The following is an 11,494-nucleotide window of genomic DNA, read 5'->3' on the forward strand; positions in this document are numbered from 1 at the left end:
GCCCTTGCCTCTGCTCCTGAACCCCTGACACCACTCTATGATTGATTCACTTGATAATAAATGGAATCTGTACCCTGTATCTGCTGCCAAGCTATGGTTTGGCATTATGTCCGAACTCAGGCTTATTTGTCTCTGACCCCAAATCTGGATATAACATTAAGTTAAATCATGGCTAGTCCTAGGTAACGTCGTAGCAGCAATACTGGGGGGAGGAGTACTGCAGCCACAATCTTTGCTCCAGGAACCCACATGTTTGCAAGTAAGCCGTGGTGTTGCCTGGTGTTACAAAGTAGCTTATTTGCAACTGAGTGATAGCCGCCACACACTTCTGAGTCCAGGGAGGGCTTGCTAAGTATCAGTATACTGCCACCACATTTCCAAGCATCTAGTTACTGGTGCTGGGAATGCTAAAAATGAAAGCCAAGGCTTAGTATGAGTTTGCTATCAAGGCAGAAACTATTGGGTCAACTACACTGCCTACTAAAAACGTGGCTAGCGGTTTCAATAAATATTCACACACAGCAATCTGTGTCAAGGGGAAATCTAGGTGTATCCCCCCCCCCACCCAATGCCAGCATGACAAACAAACATACCTTGTGAGCAAAAGCCCATTCTTTTAGTATATGGCCAAAGAAGCCTTTCTCCACTGCAGTGACATACCTTATAAAACATGTCCCTCAGATCATCCTTGGGGCTCACCCAGGAAGCAACAGCGTCACAGAAGAAAATAAAATCCTACAGAAGAATGAGAAAACTCAATACAGATCCCAGGTCACTAGAATCACTAGAGATTTCCTACCATTCTAAACCAGCACAGGTTTGGGAAAATGTACTGCAACTCAGGGACACAAAGAAAAAGACACTAAGCAGCACACAGTACTCCAACTGCAGATGCATCAAAATAAATTGCATAATTCTGTAAGATATATGTGACTTTGGATATACTTATTTATGAAGATTGTTTACCTGCCTTTCCCATAAGGTCCCAAGGCAGGTTAGAGCAACATAAAGTAAAATCAGTAAAACAGTTATAATTATAAAGGCAGGTAAACTTTTTGCAACCAGAACACATAATATAAACTCAGCAAAAGAGGTGGGTCCCACAAAACAAAATAACTAGAACTGTCGAAAGCCAGGGTACTTTGCCCTTAAGAAGCAATTGTGCTCTTTGGGGTTCATTTGCTATATATTTGTCACAGTGACCTTTCTAGTGATCAAAGGTATCCCACAAACACCTGAAAAATCTCTCAACATAATTACCTGCACAACTCCACCCGGGTTTACCCCAATCATCATACAGATGCCACGGAAGGCCGAGTCCTTCTCCTCATTATCACGTATGTTCCTGAGGGATGTACACCTAGGAGCCAAAGCAAACACTTTGCACACTGGAGAGGCAGAGAAGAGAAAAAATAGCTCCTTCCCCACAAATCCATGCAATAATGCTAAGGTAGAACAGCTGGCTTGGCATTTTTTAATTGGGGAAAAAGTTACAAACATATGGATCAAGACTTACTGAAGATCAAGTATTAGATTAATTCTCCTGTCCAGGGTGTGCTCTTCTATTGGCCATGCTTTTTAATACCAGTATTCAATTAGAATACTCCTTTCTGGGTATTTGGGGATTCCATGTAAAGTCAGATCAATAGCTGGGATAAGGCTACAAATCCCTCTCCCAACTGAAGGTGGCAGAAAGTTGAACATATTTAAATGTGACTAATTACATTTTAGTAATTTCCCACAGAAGAAAAAAGTGTGCTCCACGTGTGTTTTGCATTCTCAGAAATACTGATGGATGACTACTGTGCAACTAGAGTGTGAAGATGGTGTCAACCAAAGAGTTGCTATGTAGTGGCAGGAGGGGAAAAGAGACAAGAGAGGTGAGCAGGATGTACAAGGAGAGTTCTGCAGCTTGTCACTAGACAGCATCACAGGGAATATCTAGCAGTTGCCCAATATCCTTCGCATGAGTACAATACTAATAGATGCACTATCTGTATCACTCTCCTTGTATTGTATATATTGCCTAAATAGTTTGTACTGCACAGTGTGGATTTCTACTTGAACAGGACTTAACCTTCCTGCCATCCACCCTGCAGCCCCCTGTACACAAAATCTGTTTTCAAGGGATGGGGGACCCTCCAGAGATTTGGGAGGTGCACAACTGGCTACAGGGTGTAAAAAATAAAGTTAAAGTCTCAATTCACTGCCAGAAGTACACTCATGCAACACTGGATCCCAACCGGCGCTCAGAAAAATGGAGATATCCCTCTAAAAGAAACACAAACTTGATGGATGATGTACCGATTGAGACAAATATGAGCTGGACAAAAACTGATTGAGCAAAATGCCTCTGAATGCACATCAACTTGTTCCAGAATGAAGCTGACAGATTGAGAGGGTGGCCCCTGTGGATCTCACCCCCTGCAAAGTGAGGCCAAAAAGCCACATCTCCTGTCTGAGTATAAACACTAACCAAGGTCTGATAAACTGCTGCAGCATCGGTGCCACCTCCTGAGGGCAGACGTAACCCAAGCGTCCAATCGTGATGGCTAGAAAGGGGAGAGAAACAAGCCTGTCACAACTGCTCAAAGCAGCAGCCTTGTCTGTTCTGTTGCATCATGAGTTTGGAAGGTGGGATTTATAAGGGGGCACATGGCATCACAGGACCTAGACCATAACAAGTGCATAGTGCAGTTGTAAAAAGTATTAGGGGGGGAAATATGGTGTTCAAGAGCCATTTGCAAATGCTGTGTTCAGAAAAGGCCAGAAGAGACTTCTAGAAAAGGAAATTAGCTCTTTGATATAGGATCATGTCCCCCATTGGACTCTCAGCAGGCAACAGAAACAAGAAAACTTCTTAGAATTAGCGCAGTGTTAGTGGAGGAATAGTCACAGAACTCCAAGATTTAATTGGATTTTTCCACAACTGGTCATGTGCTCCAGCATAAAAAAGTCAGATCCCATTTCCAAAGCAGATGAGTGAAAAGGTACATACAAACCCTTTATCACCAGTTTGACAATAAGCACAAGAGTACCAAAAGGAAATGCAATTAAGACAGAATTAGGAGTCCACCCTCACCTGTGTTCTCTAGAAGTGTTTTTGGGGTGTTTGGCCTGTTGATTATCTCCACAAGGTTATTCAGGACCATTTGAACATATGGTTGCATTTCAGCCCCTGGTAAGGAGAAATGGTCAGCTGAGTCATACATAGCTCAAAGAATCAGGTTATCAACCTTGAATTGCTACACAATACCTGGCTCCATTTGACATACAGGAGGAAATCGCATGCTTCCAGATGGCCCAAAATTAGAGATAGACACAGTATTGTAGCTGTAACTCGAGACTCTCATGAGCTATCCATAATGTAGGGCCAAGGACCTTATTATGTCAATAGTAGAAATGAATTTAGTTACACTTTGCTGAAACTCAGGAACTTCTGCTGTTACACCGCTAACATGTAGGAAAATAAGTCAACTTAACAGCCAAACACCTACCCATCCTAACAGTCGGAAGTTGCATTTTCCTCCTATAAGGAGCTAGAAGAGGGTACCACTGCTGAACGGCATGGCAGTACAAAGCTAGCTGCTTAAAGTTACTGTGGGTTCCTGGTACACTTACCCATCTGCATGCAGATCTCTCCAATAGCCCAGGTGGCATTATTGCAAACAGAAATGAATTCTGGATTCAGGTTGGTCCCTAGGATGGGCATGAATTCAGCTGAAGAGAAGAGACAAGACATGTATTGGTTTAACTGAAGTATTTATAGCATTCCCTACACTACAGTGGTACCTTGTGTTACATACTTAATCCGTTCCGGAGGTCCATTCGTAACAGGAAACCACTCGTAACATGAGGCGCACTTTCTTGGTGCCTCCTGCTGCTGCTGCGCCACTGGAGCGCAACTTCCGCTTGCATCCAGGGGCAAAGGTTGCAACAAGAGGCATCTACTTCCGGGTTAGCAGAGCGCGTAACCCGCAGCATTTGTGAGGGGGACAGTACGTAACATGAGGTACCACTGTATTTTGATCTAAGTACAAGATACACAGAAATCCTACCAAAAGCAAACAACTACATTTATCAGAATAGGGCAGATAAAACACTAGCAATTTAGTCAGCACTGACTAGCACCAAACCAGTTTCCAAACGAGATCAATGCTCTAACTCAGGTTTGTATAACAGCCCCAGTTTTGGCCTTTGGCACAGCTAAGATGACACATTGTTTTATTTATTTGAATAATGCATAAATCACCCATTCAAAAATATCAAGGGGGACGCACAAAATAAATGGAATACAATACACAAAATACAAAGTTAAAACAACTGCCATAGCACTATGCTGCATTCTTCCCTAACTTTGCCCAACTTCCAGGGTGCGTTGCACTTTTTTTTTTAAAAAAAATCGATTTTATTGGTTTTCTATTAATCCAAAATATACAAGGACAGTTACATAACATTTTGTTGCATGTAAACAGAAAATAAAATTTAAATGCACTGCAGTCATATTGGACAAGAGGGAATATGTTTTCACCCAGAAACATCTGAGAAAATAATGTACCCATAGCCCTTAGCTGCAAGGTGCTGTATAAGAATACGGAGTCTTGAATCTATGCTGCATTCAAAACCAAAATGAGAAAGGGTACATGTCCACAGTATTTAGACTCTGATCCATCAATTTTCTGCACTCATATATTGGCAACACCTGAATCTGCATTAGATGTAGAAGCCAGGTGGCTCCTCGCACACATCCTGTCACAGACACTAGCTTTTGACTAAGTAGTCTTGTAAGTTGCACTCATTCCCTATCCAGAGCTAACAGTGACAGTACTGAAACAATTTTAAAAGTAGGGAAACGTTCAGTGTTAAGTATCATTGTCAACATGTCTCAATAGCAGCAATAAATCTAGGAGGGTGAAGAAAAAGAACCTGTTCTCTCTGAAAGGAGCTGAAAATGGAAAGTACCCTTGAAGAGAGTTCTAAAACTTTAAGCACTGGTCTTTTTCTAAATAAAGCACACGGCTACTACAGCACCTCTGGATATTTTTCCTTCTTAGTTCTGGTAGCAAATTTCTGGCTATAATCATACCATTGGATCATCTAGCCCTGAATTGTCTCTGTGGCTTAGGACCACTTACTGATTTTTCTCTCTAACTCTTTGTATTTCATCTAGTGCTTCTATGTACCTTTTGAGATGGCAAAAAGAGGGGAGGTTCAGTTCTTGTGACCTATGGAAGGTGGAGCTCACCTTAGGAATGTAGGACAGATCTATTCTGAGGTTTACTTTGTCTTTCTGAAAAATGCAGAGATTGCCCTGAACTGACAAGCTACTTAAATCCGTCACCTTTCTGACTAATGTGAAGCAGCTACTTTGAACATAACCAATCATATGGGAACAGAGGCCAGGGGTTTGAGTAGTCAAGGTGGAGAAAGCCTTATGAAGATTCCCTAAGAAAACACTGAAAGGGGTTGACAAAAAAGATGGAAGCAATCAGCAAGCACAGAGGACAGAGAAGGAGAAAGAATGTCTGTCTGGACTGGCAGTTAAAACAAGATGCCAAGACGGGAAGGAAGAGGATTCAAAGTAATCAATGAGGTTTCCTGCGTGGGCTGCAAGACAGACTTAAACCCAGCAGCGTCTGTGTGGCTAATCTGCCAGGAAAATACCTGCTGGTTAATCTTTTTCTTTGTTTTGTGCACCAATGATTAAAACTGGGACTTTCTGCATGTAAAGCATGAGCTCTACAACTTAGCTATGCCCCCTCTAAACTACTACGCAAGGCCCTAACAGCATTATGGCAAAACCCTGTTTTTCATAAAAGAAAACCAAGGCAGATATGTTTCTTCCTCCAGATACAAGATATACCAAAATCTGTTACCACTTGAGAGCTATTATAACTGCTAGCAGCTATCTCGGTCCCTCTCAGATCTTGGGATTAAAAACAGTATTAACACAAAGATCACTACTATCATGCCAAGAAACATAACGTCACACAACAAGAACTCAAGAGGTACCTACCAATGCATGGCTTGACATGCATGAAACAGGCTTTGGTAAGGTCTCCTAGGAGTGCAAATGAGCTCTGCCGAACCTCTGGCATGGTGTCCTACAGGGAGAGCAAGGAAGTTTAGAAGGGACATTGTTGTGTGTACCATCTAGACTGCAGTGTAGGGCTGGGCGATGTTGGGTTTTCAACATCGCAGAGTATCACCAGCCAAACACTAATCATGTTGAAAAAAACTGCATTTGCCCCAACCAGCGAGATGCTGGGTGAAACTGCCCCAGCTCTCATCGTGGGAGCTGAGTCACTTTCACCCCAGCGCCTCATGGGCTGTGGCCAATACAGCTGGCCCCAGCCTGCTGCTCAGCCAGGGGGCGGAAAGGCTCCTGTCCCCAGCGGAGCCAGCCCCAAGTCCCCTGCTACTTGTGCTGGAGCAGCAAGGACCTTGGGGCTCCTTAGCCAAGCTCCTTCTGCCTTCGCTGGCATGGGGGGTGGGCGAGCTACCTTGCCCGCTTCCTCCCCACTCTCCGAAGATGGACCAAGTGGCAGTAGTCAAGCACATGGAACCTATCAGGCTCTGTGTTTGACTGTCCTCGCCCGTGCAGGTGCACTGTCTCTTTCCTCTGGTGGGGGGTCGTTCACCACAGGAGGAATGATGCAGCTCACTCTCCCGGGTGAAGTCTGCAAGGCACAGGGTACAAAGCCACCCTATTCGTGCCTTGCAGAGAGGGGCTGCTGGTGAGCGTTGGGCCCGCCAGCAGCATCAAAGAGTCCCTAAACTGCCTGGCTGCCTTCCACCGGGAGGGTGGGCTCTGTCTTTCTGGGAGTAAAGGCACAGCACACCCTCTTGGAGAAGGCAGTCAGGTGGGGTTGGGGATCTCTCAGCTGGGAAGGGCGGACTTTGCGCTTCCCAGCTGAGCAGCCCTGCTCCCACTCCTACTTGCGTGCAAACAGGAGCGGGGTTGGGGGTCTCTCAACTGGGGAGGGGGAGCACTTTAATGGAGCCCTCATCCCACCGCTAGCTCATGTGAGCCCGTGGCCAGTGGGGGGCTCTGTAAAACTACTTGGGCTGAGGCGAGGGCAGCAGTGTGCTCCTCAGCCAAGCAGTTTAAAGAAGTGGAGGAAGGAGCAAGCTGTATCGGCACCTCGCAAGTTCGGCTTGATTCGGCCCGGGCAGAGTGCAATGGCACTTTCACCAGTGGTATATTGCTGGTGAAACCATTGCCGCTTGTGTCCCTCTGCCTCCAGCTCCCAGCCAGTTTGTTTCTCCCTCAGCGTGCTGGGCGCTGGAAGCAAAGGGACTCAAGAGCGGTGACAGTTTCACCAGCAATATACCACTGAGTGAAGCTGTCATTGTGGTCTGTCCCCACATATATCAATATATATCACCCAGGCCTCTCTCCCAGGCAGTGTCTCTCAGTCTGACATAATGGTGGGTGCTCACTTGTAAGTGATAGAGGGAAAACAAAGTAGATGTGCAAGATCCAGGATATGAGATTAAATTTGGATGCAAACTTATTTATTCACTAATCATTACTTTTTCTGGGTCTGCACTCAACAGGTCTCTCATAAAAGACAGTGATAAACTCTCCTTCCCTGTTAAAATTATTACAAAGGAGCCTTGTGCAGATGGAAGGAATTTGGCTGTTAATAGGCACAGACCCTCTCAGAAATACCAGAACAGGACTATCCATTGCTGGTTCTGTCTAGCTCTGCTTCCCGGGATAGTAGGAGGCTCTTAAGTCAGGGAAACCTTACAACTGATGCTTTCTCCCCACCTCTTCATACAACTCACAATGCATTAACAACCTAGTCTAACATCCTTTTGAAAGGCAGACACTCTGGGACACTTGCTCCCTGCTTGTTTCTTTTTTTAACCTTTGGATTCACCCAATTATTCTTGCAGCTTCTGCTACAATTATTTCTAAATTATTTTCCCCACTTAGTTTCTCACCATCTATCCAGTCCCCTATCATATTCAATAATTTACTCAGCCTATAATTCTCAAGTGTAGAACAGCACATGATGTAGAACACATCACCCACACCACCCTCAAAACCTGATTTCTTCCCATTGACATAGAGGCATTGATGATACAGTGTTTTTGTCTGCTAATTCTCATCTTATTGTTTTCTAGCATTGACTTCTCTAACTTACTCGTAAAGTAAGCTTTATTAACATTAGTCTAAATTTTGGGAAACAAATGGTGAGCCTAATCTCAAGTACCTCTGAATTCAAGTTCTTGGCTGGGGCTGAGAAATCCCAGGGTCCCAGAAGCTATGAACTGGCCTAAAGCAGTCATTACACATTGAACGCAGGACTCTCTCACCCACCTGCATGCACTGGAACAGGAGAGTCATGATATTGCTCCGGGCCACAAGCTGCTCCACGTGACATCCCAGACCTTCAGCCAATCCACTCAGCAAGTCAAGAGCAACGATCATGAAATCTTTATCAGGAGCCTCGTATTGGTCTGGGTGTTGACTATACATCTACGAATTTGAGAACAGAGAACCATTTACCTCAGAGAAAACACAAAGCCTCAACAAGGCCATGGCAAGCTTCACTGAGCAACAATTTGAACAGGAACACTTGTGCTGTTAAAGAACAGGGTAAGTTTCAGTTGCCTAGTCGATGGTTAATGCTAGCTTTTGTTACTGCCAGTTATGGTTAATCTGCCCACATGTGATCCTCCTTCTCTGATCAACAGGGACTCAGTTTTCCAACACTTAAATATTATATACAGCATACGTGTTTTTTTTTAAAAAAACCAAAACCAAGAAACAACAGCCTATCCTACCATGGCTTGGGCAAGGGTCTTCTGCACAAGTGTCACACAGCGCTGGTAGACAGGTTCACAGTATGGGAGGAAGCCACTTTGGAGTGCAGTTGCTACAGATGACAAACACTGTAGAAATAACAGATAGCAACTCAAAAGACATGCATGGAGGACCACCTGGCATGCACATTGTCTTGCCCTTATTATCACTGAAACCATTTAACACAAAACCACTTAGCTCAGTCATGAAAGGGACAAGAAACAACTTGCCCCTTTCATGTGTTTATTTCAAGCAGCTAGAATTGTGCATTAAGGACAAGGAGCCTGCCCGGGAACCAAAATGTCTATATTTCTCAACATGCAACAGTACATTTTTTGCTGATTTCCAATACACTATATTAAATATATTTCTTGCTAGACAGAGGGGGCGGGGAAACCATTGCCTTTGAGCAGCATGGCCATTATGCACAACAGAGCTTAGTTCTTTCAACTGAAGCATTAGAGCCCACCAAAGTGGCTGGTCACTTACTTCTAAGAGAGGGAAAAGATCTTTGTCCTCATCCTTTAGCTCATTCCACTTCTGTATCAGCGGTGGCATCAGTTTTTGGATATATTCCTGGGTAAGAGAAGATCAGTTATGACCAGTTATGATCATGCTGCAGTCCCAGCCACTGCCAGTATCATAAAGTGAGCCCAGAATCCTTCAGAACTGAAAAACACTCAACATGTAACTTCAGGATTCGAATGTCTTGTATTTTCATTGGTCATCACTGTTTCTGGGCTCAGTGTGCAGATACTGTCAGACCAAGACTACTACTATAATTCCATAGAACCAGACTTCTAAGTGTTTCCCAACCACTCTGACCAGGGTATTATTTCAGAGAAAAATAATTTTGTCTGGAGAAGCAGACATAACTAGCAGCATTTATACCAAATAAGAAAAAGTAGAAACAGCATCAGTAGGAAAAACAACATGCTTGACAAGTAAGACTATTAAGTATGTGTGCTTGACATTTCTTTGCCTTTTAAGAATAATTATTTGTGCAGAAGCAGCACAAGACTACTATTTTACCTCACTGGCATTTGCAGACTTACAGCTGCATAATAGCAAAGGAACTCGTAACCACTTCTACCTGCATGACACTAAAGTAACTTTTTGTAGTGCCACAGCATAATAGAAATCAGTGCTGCACCTTATTTTAAGTTAAGGCTCACACCACAACACTACTTTATTCTGTAGTCAATAATACAAAGTAGAAAAAATGGGAAATCTGTCTCGTAACAGTTCCACCAAGTAGCAGTTCTCCCTAATCATATATGGAACTACGATGCTGCCTTGTATGAAGTCAGACCACTGGGTTCACCTAACCAAATGCTCTTCCCAAGACCCTGGAGAGCTACCAACTTTGTTTTAATTGGCCTCGCCACCAGAGATCCTTTAATTTGAGATTTCCAAGATTGAGTGTGGGATTGTCTGCATAGAAAGAATGCTCTTCTGCTGAGCTGTATTCCTGACTTTCCTCCAAGGGGCAAAAGGCAGCCTATGTGGTTCCTCCCTCTCCATTTTATTTTCACAAGAACTCTCAAAGAGTGGCCAGGTTCATCCAGTGAGCTTTGTGGCCGAGTGAGGATATGAACCCTAGTCCCTCACTTTATCAACTACAGCGCACTGTCCTTTCATTATGCTCTTCCTGTCAGTAGTAATTTTAATTTATAAAATGACCCAATTTATATACTGATTGATTGTAAAAACAAACAAACTTTAAATATAAAGTAGCATACACACACAGCCTCAATAACAGTGAAATAAACATTTCTGGGCTTCCCTTCTCTAGACCTTCCACCTGCAATACAGTGGTGCCTCGCAAGACGAAAATAATTTGTTCCGCGAGTCTTTTCGTCTTGCGAAGCACGGTCCGTCGCAACTGCGCCTCTTCAAGCAGCTTTTTTAAAAAAGCGCAAGGCATTTTTGTCTTGCAAAGCAAGGCCACAGGGAAATTCGTCTAGCGAAGCGCCTCCAAAACGGAAAACCCTTTCGTCTAGCGAGTTTTTCGTCTTGCGAGGCATTCGTCTTGCGGGGCACCACTGTATCTTAGCACCAAGGAAACAGGTTTGACAGTCAATTAGATTCTTATACTATCTCTTGGAATAGGAGACCTTTTTTGCTTCCGGTCTCTGAATGTACCACCAATCAAGGTTTTATCAAGGAGGGGGATTAATGTGGTGTACATGTAGTTAAACTACAGTGGGTTTTGTTCATCACACTAATGAAGGAAAAACATTCATGTATTTGGACTGCCCTGCATTCAATAATTAGTTTATGCTGACAGTATTTCACCCCAATGAGAAGAGGTAAGAGGACACAACCAGCCATGGTGATTAAATGCTAGCAGTTTCCACTGTTAATGCCAAAAAGAAGAATGCACATACCGGCTGGTTGAGGTGGTGCCCAACAGAATCAGCCAAGGTGCCAATCGCATCATACAGGATCAGCAGGTTCTTGTGCTGGTATTTCCCAAATGCAAAAACCAAAGTATCCAGAATGAAGCTGAGGTATGGGACCAGCTCTGTGCAGGCCTCTTCTTCAAGGGTGGCAAATGCACTAAAATTAGGGTTACAAGGAAAAAAAAGTGGTGGGCATGACCAAAGTGAAAGCAGCACCAGAAGCTGGAAAGATTGAAATCCACAGATGCCTGGATAATTTCTATCCTGGGCA

The 11,494-nt window shown here is 43.8% G+C and overlaps 1 protein-coding gene and 1 long non-coding RNA gene across 3 annotated transcripts in view; both read right to left on the reverse strand.

Annotated features, from left to right (window-relative positions):
- The window catches only part of TNPO2 (transportin 2), a 32,839-nt gene that overhangs the window by 4,502 nt on the left and 16,843 nt on the right, over window positions 1-11,494 (reverse strand). For both annotated transcript variants that reach the window (XM_082214699.1, XM_082214700.1), the window contains exons 14-23: window positions 11,209-11,380; window positions 9,308-9,394; window positions 8,800-8,907; window positions 8,333-8,491; window positions 6,017-6,104; window positions 3,622-3,720; window positions 3,083-3,178; window positions 2,477-2,552; window positions 1,261-1,360; window positions 661-735 (exon numbers count right to left, since the gene is read on the reverse strand). In XM_082214699.1, coding sequence (XP_082070825.1) covers window positions 661-735; window positions 1,261-1,360; window positions 2,477-2,552; window positions 3,083-3,178; window positions 3,622-3,720; window positions 6,017-6,104; window positions 8,333-8,491; window positions 8,800-8,907; window positions 9,308-9,394; window positions 11,209-11,380 — 1,060 coding nt within the window. The remainder of the gene's footprint in view (window positions 1-660; window positions 736-1,260; window positions 1,361-2,476; window positions 2,553-3,082; window positions 3,179-3,621; window positions 3,721-6,016; window positions 6,105-8,332; window positions 8,492-8,799; window positions 8,908-9,307; window positions 9,395-11,208; window positions 11,381-11,494) is intronic.
- Window positions 9,477-11,198, reverse strand: LOC309527825. The gene is made up of 2 exons (XR_014217383.1): window positions 10,878-11,198; window positions 9,477-10,639 (listed from the first exon to the last, which is right to left on the reverse strand). It is a non-coding gene; the product is annotated as an uncharacterized lncRNA (long non-coding RNA).

Source organism: Podarcis vaucheri, assembly GCF_965113315.1.
Source record: "Podarcis vaucheri genome assembly, chromosome: 2".
Classification (NCBI taxonomy): Eukaryota; Metazoa; Chordata; class Lepidosauria; order Squamata; family Lacertidae; genus Podarcis; species Podarcis vaucheri.